Source organism: Apus apus, chromosome 7 (genome assembly GCF_020740795.1).
Source record: "Apus apus isolate bApuApu2 chromosome 7, bApuApu2.pri.cur, whole genome shotgun sequence".
Taxonomy (NCBI): domain Eukaryota; kingdom Metazoa; phylum Chordata; class Aves; order Apodiformes; family Apodidae; genus Apus; species Apus apus.
The window spans coordinates 12,513,024-12,534,969 of NC_067288.1; the positions used below are offsets into that span (position 1 = coordinate 12,513,024).

General features: G+C 38.2%; 1 protein-coding gene across 8 annotated transcripts in view; it reads left to right on the forward strand.

Annotated features, from left to right (window-relative positions):
- The window catches only part of PLPPR5 (phospholipid phosphatase related 5), a 204,369-nt gene that overhangs the window by 176,035 nt on the left and 6,388 nt on the right, over positions 1–21,946 (forward strand). For 7 of the 8 annotated variants that reach the window (XM_051624545.1, XM_051624544.1, XM_051624546.1 and 4 more), the window contains 4 exons: positions 4,250–4,382; positions 6,541–6,791; positions 15,486–15,662; positions 17,218–17,337. In XM_051624545.1, the coding sequence (XP_051480505.1) occupies positions 4,250–4,382; positions 6,541–6,791; positions 15,486–15,662; positions 17,218–17,337 (681 nt within the window). The remainder of the gene's footprint in view (positions 1–4,249; positions 4,383–6,540; positions 6,792–15,485; positions 15,663–17,217; positions 17,338–21,946) is intronic. The other variant, XM_051624551.1, reaches the window with a different exon arrangement.

Consider the following 21,946-nt stretch of genomic DNA (forward strand, 5'->3'; position numbering starts at 1 on the left):
GATTGCCATGGAAATGGCTATCAGAACATCTCTAATTTAGATTTTGCTGGGTTAATATCTCTTTTTCCATGCTTCCATAAAAAGAAAGGATTATCTGGTGAGGCTGCACCTTGAATACTGTGTTCAGTTTTGGGCCACTCGCTACAAGAAAAAAATTGAAGTGCTGGAGGGTATCTGTAAAAGAGCAACAAAGCTGGTGAAGGAACTAGAGCGCAAGTCTTACAAGGAGTGGCTGAGGGAACTGGAGTTTTTCGATCTGGAAAAAAGGAGGCTGAGGGGAGACCTGGTTGCTCTCTGAAAGGAGGTTGTAGTGAGGCAGGTGTCATCCTCTTCTGCCAAGTAACAAGTGGTAGAACAAGAGGTAATGGCCTCAAGTTGTGCCAGGGAAGGTGTAGACTGGATATTAGGAAAAATTTATTCCCTGAAAGGGTTGTCAGTCACTAGAACAGGGTGCATAGGGAAGTGGTGGATTCACCATCCCTGAAGGTATTAAAAAGACATGTATTATGCTGCTAAGGGACATGGTTTAGTGGTGACTTGGCAGTGCTAAATTACCAGTTGGACTTGATGAACTTAAAAGTCTTTCCCAACAAAAATAATTCTATGATTCTATTATAAATGCTAGTTGTGAAGTATGTTTTAATACTTAATATCTTTATGTAGAGTGATCTTTTGTATTGTTCCTAGTACACTTTATATTGTGAACCAGGACTAAAGGCCTTCCCTGTGGTTACAGAGGGAAGCTGCAGTAGAACAAGGACATGATCACTACCTGTCAGAGCTTAGGCTGATGCTTGTAGGGCAGTCATTCTTGTCTTGCTTCTGCTTGTAACAGTTATGTACACTGCATTTTTATTTAAGGACTGTGAAACTTATTTTGTTATATGTTCTTCAGAACACTGGAAAGCCTGCAAATTGTATTGATAGTCTTCAGGTGAAAATTGTTCTTTTCTGTATGCTTTACATGCTGTAATTATATGTCAAAAGATTTTCTCAGCCTTAGGGAAGGATGATCTTTAACAGCTCAAGGATGGTCTTTAACAGCCGTTAAAATACCTGTGAGCTAAGAATTTTAGTATATGTAATTCTTAAGGAAATCTGTACAGTGATCTGAAGTAGTATGACCCTGTTAGACTGAATAAGGTGAAAAATACTCCTAATGCCTTCAGTTTTTTCACTGCAACTTGTATTTCTATAATCTAAACTTGTGTAGTTCGATCCAAAAGTTCATGTTGTCAGAGCTTTTATATTCTCCATTGCAATCTTTATCTGTCAGTTTTGGAATATTTTAAAAAAACTTTTTGTCCTGAAACTTAGCCAAGAAGTACTCAAATAATTGTTATTTTAAATGTCATTTTTTGATGGGTTGCAACTCACATATGCAGTGCAAGGGGGAATGGTGATCTCTGTGCCAGAGGGGATACAGAAATTGGTTCCTTCTTGGAATATACCAGGCATGCACATTATACTAAAGGACAAGAGGAAGATCGCTCTCCCTTTTCTCTGCCTGGTAGAGCTGATTATTGCCAGTCTTGCCAGAGAGAAGAAGGGGAAAGAATTGCACTGGGAAACAGAACCTCTCCTGGGACTTACTGGGATTGAAAAAGATGAAAGGACTTGGTGGTCTTAAAGGTCTTCTCCAAGCAAAATTATTCTGTTATTCTAGGATTTCCTTCCATGTCTTAGACATAGATGGGTGGATTACTGAGAGGAGCAGTGCTTGTGCTGAAGGATGGAGGAAGGAGAACAGCTTCAGCTGAACTGCCAATACAAAAAAAATTAAGAACCTGTATTTATTACCAAATTCCAGGAGGAGTCTATAAAAGTAAAGTCACAGAAGTATAGAGATTAATGCCTGGTGTGCTCTATGGAATATTCCATTCTCATTACTTCTGACAGTAGAGTACTAGGCCTAGTATAGCAAAAGTTTGGTCTTTAGTGGAGTTCTGCATTGTTTTGACCATTGCACCTGGTGCCCACTCCGAGAATATTATCACTCAGAAATAGCTGAGAACAAAATACTTGCTTCTATTCTTGGAGCAGAGGGTTTTCCTCATCCAGGTCACCAGCAAAGACTGAAGTCTAAGAAGGAAAAATTGTTGCTAGCAGTAAGGACCTAGATGCAGCTGATGAAGACAGGTTCCTGGAAGTGAGGATCTCCTTTCCTATAAGTGAATGAGCAGTTCTGCCACTTGCTAACCTGAGCTTCCTGACCAACCAAAAAGAAGAAACGGTATTTCTAGATCAGTGGGTTCAGAAACTGTTCAGAGCTGAAGGGTTGAGCTTGCTGGCACACTTTGTGCTCTTGTAAGAGGCTGATCACCGTATGTCACAGATGCTTCCCTTGTATGTGATTCTTCTTTTTGCTGGAGTTTGGAAATCTGCAATAATTTTACTGAAATGTATTGATTATGGGAAAAAAAACACAAACCCCAGACAGTTAAATGTAGAATTTGGCTGTATTAAAGTTACCTAGTCCTAGGTGTTTCATTATTCTAGAGGAAAGAAGGGACTTACTGTTACTCGCAGTAAAAATCTTATTTAATTTCTGACATTTATAAATCATATTTAAATTGTTTGTTCATTTGTTTTTCATATGAGTCGTAGGAATCATAGGGCTGAATTCTTCTTTTCATTGTCATAATTTTGATGAACTTGAATTCAAGGTTGAGTTATATTTAATATGTGTACCAATAATTTGTTAATTATAGACAAAGGAATTGTGCTTCTATGTGCTAAAAATTTGCTTGCATCGAAGTAGAGGGAGAATACTTATCAGGTGTTGAAATTTCTGTTTCATATAAAAATTCCACTAGGATATGAAGCCAGTCTAAAGTAATTGATGATTACTGTTTCTGTGACAAACTGAATTTTACTTTTTGCATGCTAGCCACCAGAGGTAGTTTTGTTATTTGTGCCACATTATTCAATAAGAAGCACATTCTTCCTCTGCGTGTTGCAATTTCACCCAAAGTCATCTGGAGATAGATCCACAAATGACTAAGAATGGTCATTAATTGCATTCTTCCTGTTGACAACTGTGTTTATGAGCCATCATCTATAGTTGTTTGAGTTTTTTTGTTGTAACCAGTGCTGTGTGAATACTTCAGACCTATTGTGATATATTAAAAGATTGATAATTTCCTGTTAGGTCAAAGGTTTAGAAAAACCTAGGCAATTAATCAGATTTGATGGCAGTACTTCTTACATTTGTGTAGTATTAGACACTTCAGTTTGCTGGTCTTCTTTGCGATTTATTAAATTGTGATGTACCTATCAATAAGCTTTACTGCTTTTCATATAGAAGAGTGGAAGATCCTTGCCTTTAAGTCCCACAGTGAATCAAAGCTGGAATACAGTGGTCAGTATTTGACCCTTCTGTCTGCTGTAAAGCTTCAGTACCATAGGTTTAGATAAGTACATTCTTCAGGCTTGGCTTTGGCTGTTAAGTCTCAATACCATATTTGTCATGAGCAAATTAAAGGTCCTGTTTTGCTGTAGAGTTAAATACACATCTTAGAGGGCATATTTTATGTTAAATAACTGTTTTTATTTTTTTATATTTTTTTATCTCTATTTTTGACCAACTCTAATGTGAATTATCTACAGACATGAGAATTTTATTCATTTTGGTATAACAGATGCAAAACAGGCCATGCTTAATGTTAAAATATCAATGGTGGCATTTTGTTCAAGCATGAGGAGCAAAGATAAAGCCAGACTTGATAAACTTAGCTGACAAAATATGAATCAAACCCTGTTAAGTACCTCCTGGTAAACCAATCCTCTGGTGTGAACAAGAGCTCTGTTGTTCCTTCCCCCTCTCCCTCTTAATGGTTCAAAATTTAGAGCTTAACACTGTGAAGTGCTGAGTGTCAATGAAAGCCACATCAGAACTGAAATGTTCATCTTTCAGGATTAATCCTTTACTTTGATCCACATCTTGTGCATTGTGCAATCTGTTGTTCTTGAACTAATAGATTTCTTTGTCTTTCCTGTCATCCTGAAAATCGGGTCAATTCCAAGTCCTGGTTATAGAAATTTATTCTTTTAATGCAGATGAAGTAAAGCAAGCCATAAGGCATATTTCCCTCAGAAGAAGATTAATGTACAAAACTTGGTTAATTTATGTCTTTTGTGCTGGATTGGTCTTGTTTCCTTAAGATGAGATAGACATCTCTGTAATAGTAGTGTATTTTACTTGCTATAATCTGATGTACCATTTCTCTTCCCTTTTTTCTCCTTTAAGATTATCATTGGAGAAACTGCAGTGTTTTGTCTACAGTTAGCTACAAAGGATTTTGAAAACCAAGAAAAAACAATATTAACTGGAGACTGTTGTTATATAAATCCACTGGTACGCAGGACCGTCAGATTCCTTGGTATGAGCAAAATTAATGCTGTCATTTTCTGAATGGTGAGAGTAATCAATTAAGTCATAATTTTAACCTGGGGAAAAATATTAAGATAACCAATGCAACATTTCATGTGTAGTCTTAACTCAAGTGCAGTGAGTTATCTTCTTTTGGATAGCCAATGAAGCTTCTTGGAAGGTTGGATTAAAAAATAGTTGCAGAAGAAGCAAGAAAAATAGAAGAAACTGGGACCACAAGAGGGAAAAACAACCAGCAGGCCTAGAGCAGCATGGAGAACAGAGATACCCTTGTGCTGTATCTGTAGTTGAAAGTTCACTTTTGGTTACACACACACAAAGCAGCCACAGTTGAAGACATTGAGCTTACAAATGTGTGTTTGAAGCGAAGCCAGGTTTAGGTACTTTCTTAGCATGGAGATTGCATTAAAGTCTCGAATAGGAAACCATACAGAATCCATGCTCCACTGAACTCAGCAGTAACTCCCCCATTGACTTCAGTAGGTATGGGATGTCGTCCTTCTGATTTAGTTTATTGTAAATGTATTTGGAGGGAGAAGTACCACCATTCAAAATGTCTGTTGAATATTCCCAGAGGTTGCTTTTGAATATGTGGAGGGATGCCATAGCAGGTCCCACTTCTGTTGTTTGCTTCTCGCTCATGGTTGTGAAGCCTTGTGGCAACTAATCCTCCTGTGTGCCCCACTTGCAGGGGGAGGGAGGGTTGGTGCAGCTGTGTCTGTATTTGCAGTGTTTGTGTAACTGCCATGCCTGCCTTCTAAGAGCATGATTGCTCACTGTCATACAGGAGTGCTAAAAGTAATGAAGAATGAGACTATCTTTGATAGGTCCAGAAGAGATTGTGAGTGATGATGAGGAGCTCCTCCTGCTCCAGTTGCTCTGAGTGTAATCGGTGCCCACATTTCCTTCCCATTTGGTGGGCCCTCCTTGCTCACAGAAGGGGGGGTGAGGGGAAAAGAAGAAAAAGAAAAAAAAAAAAAAGAAAGAAAAAAAAAAAAAAAAAAGGGAAGGGGTGAACAATGACCTCCACACTGTTCTACCAGCTGAGGCATCACTACCTGTTATGCTCACACGAAGTGATGTAACCACCTATGTTGGGGCAGTGCACACCCACAGGGCTTGCTGAAAGGCCCTTCTGTGCCTTGTTAAGGCACAATGAGTTGCTCACCAGTGGCTAGCAGCTCAGGGTCAATTAATGTTAGCATGACATTGCTGACCAGTCAGGATCTCAGTAATCATCCTCAGTCCTCTAGCTTTGCTGAGGAAAAACCTGACCTTTAGAAATACATGTGTTTCTTTGACATCATGTTTGCTGTGCTCTACATCTATTAAAGTCCTCATGGTGCCCCATGAAGTTTGGAACTGCTAGAACTTGTGCTGTATTCACAGTGAATTGCAGTATAGAAAAAGGCAAGGTGATTTGCCTGTGGAAGTACAGGAAATTTGTAGCTCAGGAGGAGTTGGAACATGAATCTACTGGCTTTGCTTTCCTGTTAGGGTGCTGTGTTTGCTTTTCCTTCCAGAGCTTATTCTCTGCTTCCAAAAGGATAGAAAGTGACCTCAGAATGGCAGAAATCTGTTTTCTTTTAAATTATCAGATACATGCATTTCTATTCTAATGAATGAGTACATGTGCTTAGTGCTTTGATGATATGTCTGATTAAAAAAAAACTCTTTAGCATAAGTAGCTCCTCAAACATATAGATCTTACTGCTTTTCAAGTTACTTCTCCATCAGAGCCTGACTTCCTTGGTTTTCAAGCAGATTTGTAAGGTGAAAAATTTGCCTCTGTCACTTCTGTTTAGTGAACATGGCCGAAAGTTAGGTACCGCTATAGCTAGCTGCCCTGAGCAGTGGGGGTTAATGGCTAGGGTGCCTAGGTAAGTGGGCTACCTGCAAAGGAGGTGAGTGTGCTCCTTTGAAGGATGGAGAAAGGTCAGGTGTTTGGGTAAGTTGCAGTGTTGCTGCTGCAGTTTTGTAGGAAAATACCATCTCCAATGTGAGCCAGAATCTTTAGAGTACAATATATGTGAGAGTTTTTCATGTTCTTAAATTGAAGGAGCTGGTATATAACTATGATAAATATTATCATATGTTGCCCTGGAGTGAAACTGTCAGAAAATTTAACTCTTTGTTTCCCTCTTTAGGAATTTATGCGTTTGGACTCTTTGCTACGGACATCTTTGTAAATGCTGGACAAGTAGTCACAGGGAATCTTGCACCACATTTTCTTGCACTTTGTAAACCCAACTATACAGCACTTGGATGTAAACAGTATACGCAGTTCATCAGTAGTGTACATGCCTGTACTGGAAATCCAGACCTTATAATGAAAGCCAGAAAGACATTCCCATCCAAAGAAGCAGCACTAAGCATATATGCAGCTATGTATCTGGCTGTAAGTATATTGTACTGTTTCATGTCAATTTATTTTTGCGAGCAAACAGCTCGCACTGTGAGGGGAGGAGGGAGGAATGGGGAGAAGATAAGACAACTGTGGGCTGATTTTATGTATATAAACCTAAAGGCCTTTGAGAATTTGATTAATTAGACTTAATTCTGACAATTACAAATATAGTGGTTCTCTCAGCCTTGACACCTAAGGCAATGCTGAGAGAGGGCAAGTTGTCCAAAAAGGGTTATAGATTTAGGATAACCAGGTTCTTGTTTTACTGTTTCCTCATTTTCAGAGTTTGTGGGAGAACACTTTGTTGGGTGGTAAAGAGTAAGGGTAGGGATTGCTCATGACTGGTAGTGGTTCTTTTCCATGTTTTAACCCAGCACAGATTAGTAGAATTGCACATGTCTGTGTTCCATGGTGGCATGAAGCAGAAGAGTGGTTGTATATAAGTTTCTGGTCTCCACAGGTTTCCTGAGATCTGTACTTGTCTTTAGGTACCAGAATTGGTATTTATAGGTACCTCAGTGCTTGTGCATAGTCAGTTTGGCTCTTACTTTGCAGTGAAATGGGCTACAAGATGATCCAGCCCTTCTCTGTCTCTCCTCTCTGACACAGGCAATGATGAGCAGGGCTGGGATAAAAATTGAGGTTTACTGCCTGGAATCAGAGCTGTTGTAGAGGCTAATGAGAATTGTGAGGAGGCAGGAGAGAGTGACTAATGAATCTCACTCAAGTAACTGCAGTACTCCCTGGCTTCATTTGGAGTGCACATTGTTCTAGTCTAAGCAGAAGAACATCCTAGTCTTACCAAAGTTGTCCCTCACACATGCCTGTGATAGTCTCTTACCTGACCTATGCTAGTGATCAGAGTCCTTTGTACCCTTTGGATGGGCCCAGGGCTGCCCTTATAGTGTCCATGGGAAACTAGGCAAGTGTCTGTGTACCTCTGTGGTCATTGCAGGAGTCACCCCTTGCATTCCCTCAATATTTGAACAGTGACCTGTCTATGCATGTGTGTGTGTGTGTATGTATGTTTGCATATGTATGGATGTACATTTACGTATGTGTGTATTGCTTTAGAGCATATATTTAAGGAGCTGACTTAATTCCTGATTGATCTGGAAACTGATACTTGCCAGCAAAGATCCCAAACCCATCCACAGACAGTGTGCCAACTCCATGCTTCTGAATATGGTTTTAGAAGCAGTTGCTTAAAATCTGCAGCACTGACAGTAACACTTACTAAAAGTTCCTTATGAGAACTGTTTAAGAGATGTGGATCATTGGTTAGTGACCAGACAAGTGTTATCTGCAAATAAGAGATGAGCAATAAAATTCTGTTCTAACTTGAGGCATGCTTAAGACTCCTAATACTATTGTCTTTATTTGGGGACATATCTAAGGCTTTGCTTTGCTGAAACATACCTCTAAATTTGGCTCAAGCTATTTTAGAAAGCATTCAGCATTCTTCATTTCAATTGCTCCTGTTTTTCTCATCCATCTGTGAAGTTGGATTTCCACTGTTGCCATGAGTCATGGTAACTAAAGGAAATCAACTACTGCAAAGCAGGAAGGAAAATAGTATTAATACATTTTAGAAACAAGAAGTGGACATTAGTAAGGTCTAACACCTACTGTCGATGGGTTTTGACACGAGCATGAGCACTTTATGCAAACATCATATTATCTGTGCTCAATATACAATTAGCAACATCAGAAGTTAAAACTGCTGTGATCTGTTTCATGACATTATAGTCTTTCAGTAACTGCAGCAATGAATATATCCTGTGTCATTACTGTATTGCTTCATGATGCATGACACTCTCATTGTTTAACTAAAGTACTATAAACTGCTTTCAGGATTTCTGAATTCTTGTAAGCTGCCTAATAAAGTGAATTGCTGTGATGTACCAGCTGAGTCGTAGCCTGCAAATTTAGAACCCTGATGCAATGTTGGCAGGCCTTCATTTTATTTATTTTTATTTTTATTTTTTTTTAAATCCTGTTGCATGGTTGCAGCTAAAAATACTGTTTATTACACACCAGGGAAAGGAATTCAATGTTCCAATATTTGGGATCATGTCCTTACACTGTCATGATGTTTATCAGGGTAGCTGGCCCTGAATAACAAATTTATCATCACTGTTTACTGGAGTGGAAGTTTTAAACAGTAGCCCAGTCTTTGTTTGAGCTGTGGTTCAACATTTATTGAGAGCATGGACATAAAGATCTCCATATACTACATAGCTGTATTTAATGAACATATCTCTGATACAAAATGTACTTTGTTTTTTCATTAACAGAACTATTTGGGAGAGAAGGAGGGATTGTTATCGAGTCCTCCCTGAACATTTCATCTAGCTGTGCACAAAACAAAACCAGCTTAAAGGCATAAACAGCCAACAAGCTGATCCAGAGTCCTTGCTCTCTGAGGGAGCAAAGAAAACAATGTCAGACTTCTGTGATTTGACCGATCAGTGCATTAAAAAAGCAAAAAAAAGAGCAAAAAAAAAAAGCAGGAAAAAAAAAGCCTAGGATTTATCTAATAATTCCCCTATCTGGTTCCTTTTCAGTGCACCCATGTCCTTATCACCTAGCATTTCTGTGTATTGCCTTGTTAACAATAGCTTTTTTTTTCATCTAGGTTCTTGAGTCTTCCTTTTTTCCCCCTCTTTTGAGAGTGGGTGGCTGCTATGGTAACTCTGAATTTCCCTCCTGCTCAAAGTACAGTCTTTTTCAAACAATTTTTATTTTTAATATTTAGACCTTTCTGTAATGTTTGCCTCCATTACTTTCTCTCAGTACTTATGAAGATTTAGCAATGGAAATATTGCAGCACTATGGTTAGACATTTTCTCAATCCTGATCCTGACACACACTTTGAAGGATGCATTACCTGTCTTCTTCAGACACAGGTTTATTTTTCCCACTGTACCAGAATCTTCAAAATGAAATACTGTACATCTTCCAAAATCAGTAACAAACTGGCTGCTACCTGGATTTGTTCTTGGGGGTCTGCTCAACTTGTCTTGATCTCTTGTTTGTCTGTTTTTGCTTAAGTTGTTTTAATAGTTTGACTGCATCAGCTTTCACTTTTTATAAGCATTGCAATTCACTCTTTCTTAGCTGGAACAACATCTGCTAAAATATGTATAAAGGCAAACACTTCAAGTTCATTCAGTGAAATATATTTGTATAAATCACATTTTGATATGTGTAAGCTAACACAGCCTGAGCAATTAGAGGTAAATTTTGAAGCAGTCAAGTACGTACATACTTGTTTTTTTTCCACAACTGAGACACTCAAATGAGAAGTCATGAATCTTTTTTTATAAGATTTCAAAGTGATATATGGAGATTTAGTCAGTATATTCCCATGGATTTAAGTATGAGAAGTTGTGACTAACAACTGCAGATCTAGGGGATTGGTCATTGCTAGTTGTAGTTTATAGAATGGATTAAAATTTGTCTTAAAATTTTCCCTTTTTGTTGTTTTAGTCTTATTGCATTGGACAAGAGCAGTTGGCAGCCAACCTGTCTGCAGGGTAGTGTTTGACCTTGGTGTTACTGCATACATTTCAGACTGACTTTGGATTTGTAATGATAGAGGAACAGGTCCTTAGGTCTGTAGGCTGCTTCTTTTGCTTTGCACTTGAACCCTTGGCCTCAACTACAGCCTCAGGCAGGGCTAGCAGGTAAAGCTGACAATTTCTTACTCACTAGAGAGCTTATGTTGGGCCTGTGATCATCTTTTCTGCAAGGTTCTTGGTCCTGACATTCTGCTGTATTGTCTTTCCTGTTTACTGTGTTTATAAGTCACTGGGAGAAGACAGCAAGGTTACAGTGCTCACAACATGGTGACATTCTGCTCAGTGCCACTCCTTGATCTGGTCTTCAGGTGTAGGTCTCTCCTCTCCTCCGTCTGGAAGTGCCCGTCTGACAACTGTTCAATGGGAAGCTGGTGGAGGCATGACAGGCCACTCCTTGATAGGCTTTTGGCAGTGTTCAGGAGGAAAAACAGTAGCAGAGCCACCGTACAAATCAGTGGTGTTCTCCATTTTTTGTTAGGATATTGAAAAATTAAAGGATTCTTTTGGCTGCTCAGTATCTGGTACAGCAAGTAGAAGTATCCCTTGAAACTAGTACAGTACATGGGTTTCCTATGTTGAGTGTATTAGCTTATTTCAAGCTGAACAGTAAAATATGATTACAATTTGATCCAGGGATTTATCTGAAGATCTCTAGATAATTCTTGTCAGTCAGTTCTTTGTTAGAATTCAGTTGCTCAATATGGCAACCTGTGCAGACTGAATCAGCTTTAATTAATATTTGAGTTTATCTGCCAGTCCTGGTGCATTGAAGGATACTTCTTTCCTTCTCCAGTTGTTTAGAATTACAGCTGTAGGGAGCTCATAGTGGGAAACTTAATAGTAAGGTCCAGCATTTTTCTTCCTTTTGCCAACCCAGTTCCCTGACTTTGAAAGCTGTTTGTTTTTTTTTCCTGCGGTCATCAATAATTACTACAAGCTTATGGGGAAAGCTAGAGACTTAAGGAGAACCTGGTTTTAGACTACCATCTACTAAAGCCAGCTACTTTTTTTCAGTTTTTTGCGTACTTTTCTTGTAGGTAAGATGAATATTGAAAGCTGTGCAATCCTTAGATGGAACATCTCTAACATTTGTATTACTGGAATAGTTCAATATTCTTTCTTTAATGTTAGCACATTATAAAATCAAAACAACACATGAGATCATTTATATTTGGAGCACTGCCTGGGATAGGTGCCTGTACAGTGATTCCTTCCTCTTTCTGCTTGTTGCTTCATGAGTCATTATCCTCTACCCACTAACGGACTGGTCTGTCTCTTTGTCAGTCCCCCAGACCATCTGCTTCAGGGACAACCAAAACAGCCAGCACAGAGGGGATCTTCCTACCTACATCCCTGAGCCCCACGCTGATGAAATCAGCTAGGAAAATTAGCCTCCCTCCTGGCTGATGCACCCAGCATGATGACTAGCTCCACTCTAACTAAAATGAGACTCTGGGACCAGTTACATGTGTGTTTGTGTGCATAGATATTTGTGTCACTGAGCCTAAAGGTAGCTGGAAGATGACAATTAGGAAGAGTTTACAACATAGTCCAAGAGGCCACTTTGTTCTGCACTTGACGTATAATTCCTGTTCTCTTTTTATTTGCACTAGATTTAGGACGTACTTCATATGAATCAGATTTGCAACATGAAATTTTTGAAAACTTTCCCAGTACAAGCTAAGTGCCAACACTATGATTATTCCTTATATTATGGCCTGAGACAGTCATGCCAGATATCTCATAGATAGCTTGGTCTTTGATGTTGATAATGATGATTCTGTTTCAAATACCTATCTTCAAAACCACTTCAGTTAAGTTTTGCTTTCAATTTATGGTGTTCTCTGAAGACTTCACTTCCAGTATCTTGAATACTGAAGGTCAAATGTTGGCTTTTTCTTGAAAATATAGTAAATATTAGTATATAGAATGCTCAGATAACATCCAGCTCCTTACATGACTCTCTGCCAGTATCTACTTGCTGGTATCACCTTTATATATTTTTGTGCTAAAATCTTATTTCATGAAAAATTAAAAAACAACAGCAGAAGTTCTGCAAGGAGAAGATTCACCACTGGTCTGATGTTGCAGGAGAATGTGCAGACTGCAAAATTAATCCTAACTACTATATCAATCCTTGACCTTACATACAAAATCTTAGCTGTTGTTCTTGCTGCTGACTGTTTCAAAATATTTCTTTAATTAGATTCCTCCTCTGCCAATTTAGGTAGTTGAAAGGAACAGAGATGAACTTGTTCAGTAAACATCTTTAGCCATGTAAAAACTTATACCATCATGCATTCTCACTAATGTTTTAAATCACTGAGCTATTTTCCTTTGTTGCTCTTGCATTTAATATTTATGAAAAGTAAGAGAAGAAGAATCTTGTCCTCTTTTCAAGATATTTATTCTTTGTCATAGCACTGACTGTGCTGGTTTATAGCTTTCCTTCCAGAGTCAAGAAGAAAACAACTGTTTAATTATATTTTATTCTTAGTGCAAATCAGATCTTTGACTGAATTTACTTGTGTTAATATATTGTACTGGAGCTGCAGGAGGTAGTGTTTAAAAATTGACATCTATGAATCCTGCCTTGGAATAGTCTACATTTGCTATGTAGAGTTTTGCAAATGTACAGACTTCTTGCTATACTATTTCAGGAAAAGTTTTCCCTGTTTCTATTGACTCTTTAATAATATTTTAACATAATACTATTCTTAACATCAGTGCTGTTTGTTCTCTAAAGAAAAGATAGAAATGGTACCTATGCTGGCAGAAGCCTCAGGTTGTTTTGAATAATGGACTAGACATGACAATCTTGCCTCCATATACAGGTACTCAGCAAATGGATGTCTTTAATACTCACATGAATCACAGCATGAGTCTGCAGTTGTTTCTGCTTACTCAGTGCTTTGTCTGAGTAGAGATTTGAAGGACATGCTTCATTGTAAAAAGATGCTAATAATTTTCAGCAGAGTACTCTTCAGGTTAGCTTTGTATAAAAAATGCAGAAGTTTGGCTGAAGTACTGCAGAATCAAGTATTTGAATTCTAATGTGTTTTAACTTCATAAAAATTGAGATAATCTTGGGTGATGACCAGGTACTCTACAGATAACTGAAATATGTCACCATAACCTGCTTTAAACAAGCTACACTTTTTTGAGTTTATTTTTCCTTCTCAGTAGTAATTTTGATTTAATATGCCGTAATATAGAATTAAGTGCAGGATAACTTTCTGCCAACTTCCCTGTGTCAACCTCACCTAAGCTGTGTTTGAAATTTGGTAATCTTGCTGCATATTCAGAGTATTTTCCCTAGCACCAGATGTTCTAACATGTTGTGTGGATGTGGATAATAGTGGTAATATCCAGAAGTACAATGAGACTCACTAAAATAGAGGGTTGCTGAGTAACTCAGCATGCAGTGCTCTGTCTGTAGCTTGAAGAAAACCAGCAGGGCTAAAATTTAGGCTGTAAATTAGAGTTGCAGTTGTTTTAGCAGCATTGCACATGGTAAGACTAACCTGCAAAAACAGAAGGAGCTAAGATAAAAGAACAGTCAGCAAAGGGAGAAATGTTACGTGTGAAGTGGTCTAGGAAGGACAGAAGAGAAATGTGGTTTAGAGATACACCCCAATACAAACCTTTGCTCTGTCTGCATTAGTTGAAAGCTTGCCACTGATTTGCTGTTCATTACGTAAAGTACACTGAAGATGTACATGTTGCAGTATTCTGCTGTGATTTTAAGATTAAGCTTTAATTCATCCTCTAAGTTATGGATGTTTCTCTAGTGTTTAGAACAAAATTACTGTCAGATGTTGCTCTTTTCAAACAAACTCTGACCACTACTTCCTTCACTTAATTTATCCTAACTGTAACCATGCTTCCTAAACTTCTTAACTGAATTATTGTCATAATAACTGATTACCCAGTAAATTCACCTGAAGTTTTAGTATAAAAACAAACAACAACAAAAAAAAACCCAAACCAAAACAAGCCAGCAATGAAGGGACGGCCGATTTGTTGGCCAAAAAGGTACCGGTTCTTCAGTGCAAATGCACCTGTTTCCCTTTGCTGTTCAAAGTGATTGCATTACACTCTTGGAGTCTCTAGTGAAACTCCATAGAAGACATTTGAATTCTTCAATCTAAAAATTCTCTCTAAATGTGATGGGTTCAGGGCTTTCAGTAGTTTAACTGAAGAAATGTCTTTTGCAGAAAGTTGTGTTTTTTTCAAAAATATTGTTGGTTGAAGTATAATTTTTCAGGAGAGACCTTTCAAGCAACCTTACTGCCAAGATTCAAGAGACTGGGAATTCAAATATTTGATACTAATATCTTCCACTGGCCTATCAGAGCTTGCTGGCTTCAACCTAGTAGTCAGTAATGTACCCTTAGGGCAGAAGAGCTGCTCTGTCATCAGGCAGTGCTTTTAATTCAGTAGTATTGTACAGAGAGAGTTATACTGCGAGCAGGGCAGATTGATGCATAAAAGTTTCCACATTTGGATTGGTTTGTTTGCTGGGGGGGATTGGTACAGAACATCTTCAGTCACCGTCTGTGAAGTAGAGGGGTGTGTTGCTTCAGCACTGACTGAAACTGTTACACATTATTTATGAAAGTAGATGCTGGCGTTCAGTTCAATATTCACTGCTTTTTGACAAATCTCTAGTTGATCATGTGGAGAAACTGTATATGAGGAAGAAATTATCTGCTAATAAAAGCCAGGACTTGATGTAGTTCCTTTCAGAGTAAAGATCTTTTTCTATTATTGTCAATACCATGCAGTGGAAAATCAGTCTATTTACCTCTCTGCATAAATGAATTGAAATATTTGGACTAATAGGATAGAATTGTCTAATTCACTTGCTCTTTTGGGGGCTTTTCAAATTCACATGAAATGTACTTTTGCTGTATTATCTTTCTTTTTCTATATTCCTAGGAAAAAGGTGTGATGACTTTATCTAGCATTCTACTTTTTTGTTTCTTTACGAAAAAATAATCCAAATATACAGTCTGTTCAAATGAAATGTAAAGTTTTTATTCACCAGTTAGTGGGCAATATCCATCAGTCTTATACTTTATTCCTATCTAATTTTCAGATGTATATCACCAACACAGTAAAAGCCAGAGGAACAAGACTTGCAAAACCTGTTCTGTGTTTGGGCTTAATGTGCTTGGCTTTTCTTACTGGAATCAACAGAGTAGCAGAGTATCGAAATCACTGGTCAGATGTAATAGCAGGATTTATAATAGGAATATCTATAGCAGTATTTTTGGTAAGTGTGCATCTTTGTCACTTCTGCTTGAAAAAAACCAACAGTGTATAACTTTGTATCTCTTAAAAAGATATTGGGAGCCTTGGCTTTTCAAACAACTAAATGACAAAATAGGTTTGTAATTTTTTGTTTTAATTAATTATCAGCTTCCTTAGTTGTATTTAAATACACTCAGAAATGTGAAGTCAAGAAAGGATGGATCAGATTATCTCTGTTGACTTACTTATAATACCAGACTGTGGCATTTCAACTGATAATTTTTGGCATCAAGCTCCACTTTGTGAAGTGCATGCCCTTTAGACTAGTCATGGTCTCATGTATAAAGAATTAAATTCAGTATGTTGATACATACACTGATCAGAAAATCAGTAGCATTTCTTTTTTTGATTTAAAGTAACCCCATTGGATTTCTTATATGCTTATTTAGGTTTGCACTGAAATTTTGTTATTCTGTATAAAAAAATCTTTGTTTAGCCTTTCTCTTTTCTGGAACTGTGTTTCAAAATCAGATATTAGTCACATGGCACAGTGACTAGTGACTGTGTCAGTTGTCACTAATCCATTCATCAGTGATAACTTAAGTGCAAGACTATGGCATAGAATAGTTCCTGTTGTAAACTGCCTGCAAGTTTGTTTGCTTGGCAGCTTATAATAGTATTCAATACACCTTTGATTTTTTTCCCCATGAAAACACTTTTGAGTTTGATTCTTGGTTCTCAAGATCTGTGATGGGTGTTTTCTCTGAGAAAACTGAAGGTAACATTAAGTCTCCTTTAGAATATGCTTCCAAATGTTCCACACAAAGTGTCCAGGAGTTACTTTTGCTTGTTCATTTTGAAGAAGTTTGTGCCTTTAAAGTCATTAAAGAGAACAGAATAAAAATCTGTCCTGGCATTTTTTCCTCACATTTTGTCATGTGTCTTGCATAAACTCCTTCGAGTGGCATGACATCAAATTGAGTTGTGTTTTGAACAAGACACAGTAGGCAAACATTGCTGCTGAGCTGAGTGTCTGAATTAGTAGAAACACTAACAAACTGGTATATATCACATTCCTAAATCCCTGTGTGAGGGTCACAGCTGCCCTGAGCAGGTTTAGAGTTTCGTTTAAACTTGGGGATGATCCTTGTCTTCTTATTCTCCCTTTCTCTGTGCATTTGAGAAAGTTTGCTGTTCAAAACTTAAATGGCACAGGTCCTTCATAGGACTTAAAGGTTATTGCCGTATTCTGCTGTACATGCTCTTCATACCTATTCACGACATTGCTAATAATTGGTATTGTATTATTTAGCTTTGGTAATGGATTTGCTTTTAGTTGAGAGGGTTTTTTGGTTCTCTGAGGATGATGTGTCACAATAAATTGGTTTAAAATATTTTGTCTTGAAATATTAGTTAAGGATTTTCTGTAAAACATGAACTTCACATTTCTGTGTTTCAGCTGTAAGCTGTGACTAAAGCTGGTGTCAATTCTGCCTTATTATGGATGTCAGGATCAAAGCTAAAAAAACTGAAAAGATGTTCCTTAGTAATTCTGTTTATCTTGTAATCCCTTCTAGGTTGTTTGTGTGGTAAATAACTTCAGAGGACGTCAGCCAGAACACGAACATTCACATATGGATAATTTGGCCCAGATGCCCGTGATCAGCATACCCCGAGTAGAAAGCCCTTTAGAAAAGGTAATGTCTAACTTTTTAAAAAACAGTGAAATAAAAATGTAGCTTTCTGGGAAGGTAGTTCCCAAACTATCTTGACAAGAGTGCCAAGGTAATGAGATTTAAAGTAAGGAGAAGTGACAGAGAAGGAGAAAGAAGGGAAGAATTAATTCAGAGACAATCCTTGGGAGACTCTTCATGTCAGCTCCAAGAACAGTCATTACATATCAGTCCAGTTTACTGCTGTAGACTTTGCTAAGTCCATGGGGTAAGGCTGTGTAGATCTGAGGCCTCTTTCCTTGTTTTGCTCAAGTAAGTTTGATTAACTCTTTGGCTGAGAGTCCACTGAGCTTGAAGTGCTTATAAAGACAAAATGTAACCCCTAGGCCCAAGGGGTTATGCAATTCAGATACAAGTGACATTTGTCCTGTTTCTTCAGGGTATGTTCTCAGGCTAGTGTAGAGCATGGGTTACAGTCCCTCTGGGCCATCTCCAGGGCTTTTATCATCAGGCACCTGCAAGGCCCAGGACAGGGCACACACTTGGGAACACTGAGGATATGATGGCTTTGCTAGCAGGGCAAACAACATAATGAACGTGATAATAATAGAGAAACATGGGTCTTACAGTAACTGCACAAAAGCCATGATCTCTTGCCAAAGCAAACGGGATTTTGGACTAGGACATGCTCGTGATAGTCTCCTGGTATGATGACTTTTTGCGTGAGTAAATATCACAATGTGTTTAAAAATTATTTTCATTTCCTGTACTAAAATTTTACATTTTTTAAGATGACGTGCTGTGTCATGGTTAGGTAGGTGTGTCTGAAAAATTTTATGAGCAAACAAGCTCTGACATATATAGCGTAACCAAGTGCAGAAGACATTCTAGACATTTTTACTCAGGGAAGGTGTGAACTACTAATTCAAAGTTTGAAAGCAATTCTACTTTTTCTAATTACTTTATCACCCATTATTTGTTAAAATCTCTTGTGTTATGCCCATGTTTGAAGATAATAATTCTGCACTGGGTAAGGCACCAAAAGTATGTTTCTATGGCATTCTTTTAAATGCAAATTACTGCTGATATTTTTTCATATTAAACATAAGAATAAATGTTTTTAAACACTTCCCAGTCTCTTTTAGTCACTTGGAAGTGATGGACATTGTTCTTTACTAAGAATTGCTGCTAGCCTCGAATTTTTTATTCCTTTCCTTGAAGGGAAATAAGATTTCTTTTCAGAATTATCTATCAAACCTTTTTGAACCAAATGTGTCTAAGCTACTTCTGCTGATATCTTGTCATAAGGAGGTCAGAGTCTCTTTTGCTTGAACAAGCATTTAGATGATGGATGTGGATCTTCAAAATAATCCATTCAGTAAACTTTCTGTAAAATGTCAAAACAAAACAATGTCATTCAGTCTAGAACATACCACATTTAATAAGAATGCCTTACTTAGGTGCAAGGCTCTCCTGCAATAGGAGCCATTTCTGCAGCTCAAAAGCCATTATAGGTAACAAATGCACATTCTTTATTTGTTGGATTTTTTTTTTCTTCTTGGACTAAAGACTCCATGTTAACTTAGTGTTTCTACCTGATTTGACACCCTCTCACTGATGATGAACCGTGTGCTTTTTCTGAGAATTGGCCTAGGCAAGATGGAGATGTTGTGGGTAAAGCTATGAGAGAGTGTGGATGGGTGGTAGCAGGAATAGTGTTTGCTCTGCTTGGGGGTGACCTCTGCCATTTGTGAACTGCCCAGGACTGTTATATGAAAGAGCTTCTTTACTTCTGAACCCTTATTCTCATGGCAATAGAAGGCAGCTGTTTGCTGTCATGGAACTTCTCTCTAAATAATGAAATTGGAGACCACCAATGTGTGTGACACTTGGTGAGATCTTAGTATATTGGTTCATCTTTGTCTATGTTGCAAAGCCTTTCTCCTTTCTAGAGAGAAAGGGTGAGATGGGAGAATGATAACAGGAAGACTGCCATTTGTAGGGAAGTGCATCTTCTGCTTCCACCCTCAGAAAGTTTAAATTTGAATTAGCAAATCATTGATGAGAAAGTTACTTACATGTGAGTGCATTAAGTGTTAGGTTTTGTGCATTTTGTAATTATTTTTTTTTTAATGTTTAGTCTAGAGTTTTAGATAGAAGCCAGACCCTGTTAAATAAAAGTCACTAATGCTTGTGTGGAACTAAGCTCTAAATTGGGCCATCTTAATTAACAATTGTCACTACAAGAATTATTAACTTAGTCTTTGTTTTTTACTCCCTTCCTATTGTACATCCTTAGCTCTCAGACAGGTGCTAAATAATTTGTGTGCTACTTGCCTTTTGCCTACCTCAGCCATGTGCAAGTTATGTTTCCCTGCATTTCAATTAGGGCTGTTCCAGTTCCATATTCTGAATGCATAGAGGTTTACATGTGGCTTATTTTAAATCTATTTTTCCATATTCTCGGTTTGCATGCTCCTGTTCTAGCATTAAAGTCAGCTTACTGTCAGAAATTAGCTACTAAGAGTAGCACAAATCCTGACTTACTGAAGCTATGGGCTAAGGCAGTGCTAGCATGAAGCAATGCAACTCTGTTGTTGGTATTTAAAAACAATAACTACAGGGGTGTCTGGAGAAAGCAATTCAAAGATGCTCTCTGAAAGAATGACTTAATTAGAAATGCCTACCAGATGGAGCCTCACTCATTGCAATTTTGTTATAAATTCACCTGTAAATGAACAAACACGTGGTGCATCACACGGACCTGGAAGCACCTTACCTTTGTGCTTTCAGATCCGCTACTTGCTATTCCATGCTTTTTCCTGCTGGAGAATGAGTGCTCTTGGCATGCTTGGCGTGCTCTCTGTACTGCCACTGTCTGAGTTCTGGTGGAGGTCAAGAGCTCCATTTGAAGTGCACTTAGATGGAAATACGTGAATTTGTAATATTCTGAATTGATCTGCTGCTGGTTAATTACAATGGTAGATTGCTGTTTACATGACACTCCTGTTTAATTATGTTGCATGCAGATGATGAAGCTGTTCTGCATGGGTACCCCTTATCATGCTCTCAAATAAGCTATAGTTGCAGAGTGTCTCCTTGAAGAATCCTTGCCAGAGCTGGCTCAGCAATGCAGACTTATTGCTTTCACCTTAACAACATTCATCCTCGGAATTAATGAAAAGAATGAAAGCCACGAAACCTCATCACTCACTCATCTGCTCCTTTTTCTATCCTGGCTCTGACCTCCTTCATCTCTTACAAGATGATTCGTGTTTCAGTTAGTTGACACCCTCCTGCATGGAGGAGGCTCTCTTCCTACCACACTCAAGGTTAGAGACTCCTGTCCTTTTGCCAGAATTACCGGCAAATTGGGATATTCTAGGTGGTACCTGGAAGAGTTTAAAGTTCAGCTTCATCCAATGCAGTCATAAACTATTTTTTCCGTTTCAGGGGAGACTTACATTATTTCATACTGAAGTCACCTGAAATTGGCTAGAGTGTCAGAGAGCTAGCACACATCTTGTAGTAGCTGCTGACTTTCATAGCCATAGCTTTGAAATAATCAAATACAAAGGGAACATGGAGCATTTTAGGACTAATTGATAGTAGACAGAATACTGATGTAAGAGGTTTTAGAAGGAAGTGTTGGGTTAGCAGAGGCACTATGGTTCATCTCATGTGGGATGAAAATATTACTCTGTGTGATCATCAGTGCTTTCTGTAGCTGTTCAATATTACTTCTTTGCACGCTGGGTTCTCTGCAATGCTGTGTTGACAGCTAAGCTGCATTTATCCCCAAAGTCTCTGCTTCACTTTCCTTCACAGTGCTACTTCTGTCAGCCCAAACCATTCCTTGTTACAGTGAAGTTACTTACAGTTTGCCCATTGGATTGGCTTTCCAGCATGACTACGAGCCAGAAGCAGATAGTTTAGGGTCTTTAGGTTGAGGTCTCTCTCCTCTCTGTCTCCCCCCCATCACACCTTCCACTTTACATGTGCTTGCTCGCTCTTGCTTGCTCTCTCTCTCTTTCTCAGACACAGCCATTTCTAATTTTGAATGGTGGTGGGTGTTTGGAATTCCTCTCATGAAATGTGGCACTCTTGTTGCTTGTCATACCAATTGCTGGTGACTATCAGGGTTAATTGTCTCAAAAATCTTGTTGGGCTTGGCACTATAATTCCTGTTCTATTGTGCATGTGCCAAAGGCAATGGTGGTGATAAAACATTTTAGTGATAGTAAGTATAGATATTGCAATGCATCCTGATAGTATTTTAAGACTGGGGAAGTGTCAAGGTTTAAGCAGGACAGGAAGCTTCCCCTTTCTATTTTTAATGTATAGTGTTTTTATATTGACTCTATCTTGATAATTCATGAGACCTAGAATATCGTTTTAACAGTGTCAGAAAAGGGTTATTTTTAATTAATTTAATTTTAATTCTCAATGCTACTGCTTTTTCCTTGTTCTTATGCATTTGGGTACTAAGAAGTCTTTCACTGGTGTGTGCACTTGTGTACACACAGCATCACTTAGGGAGTCCAGTCTGGTCTCTGGGGCACTGCAAGGACACTCCTTATTGCTGATCTCACAGGTGAAAAGCAAAACACAGAGATGTTTTAGCTCATCATAC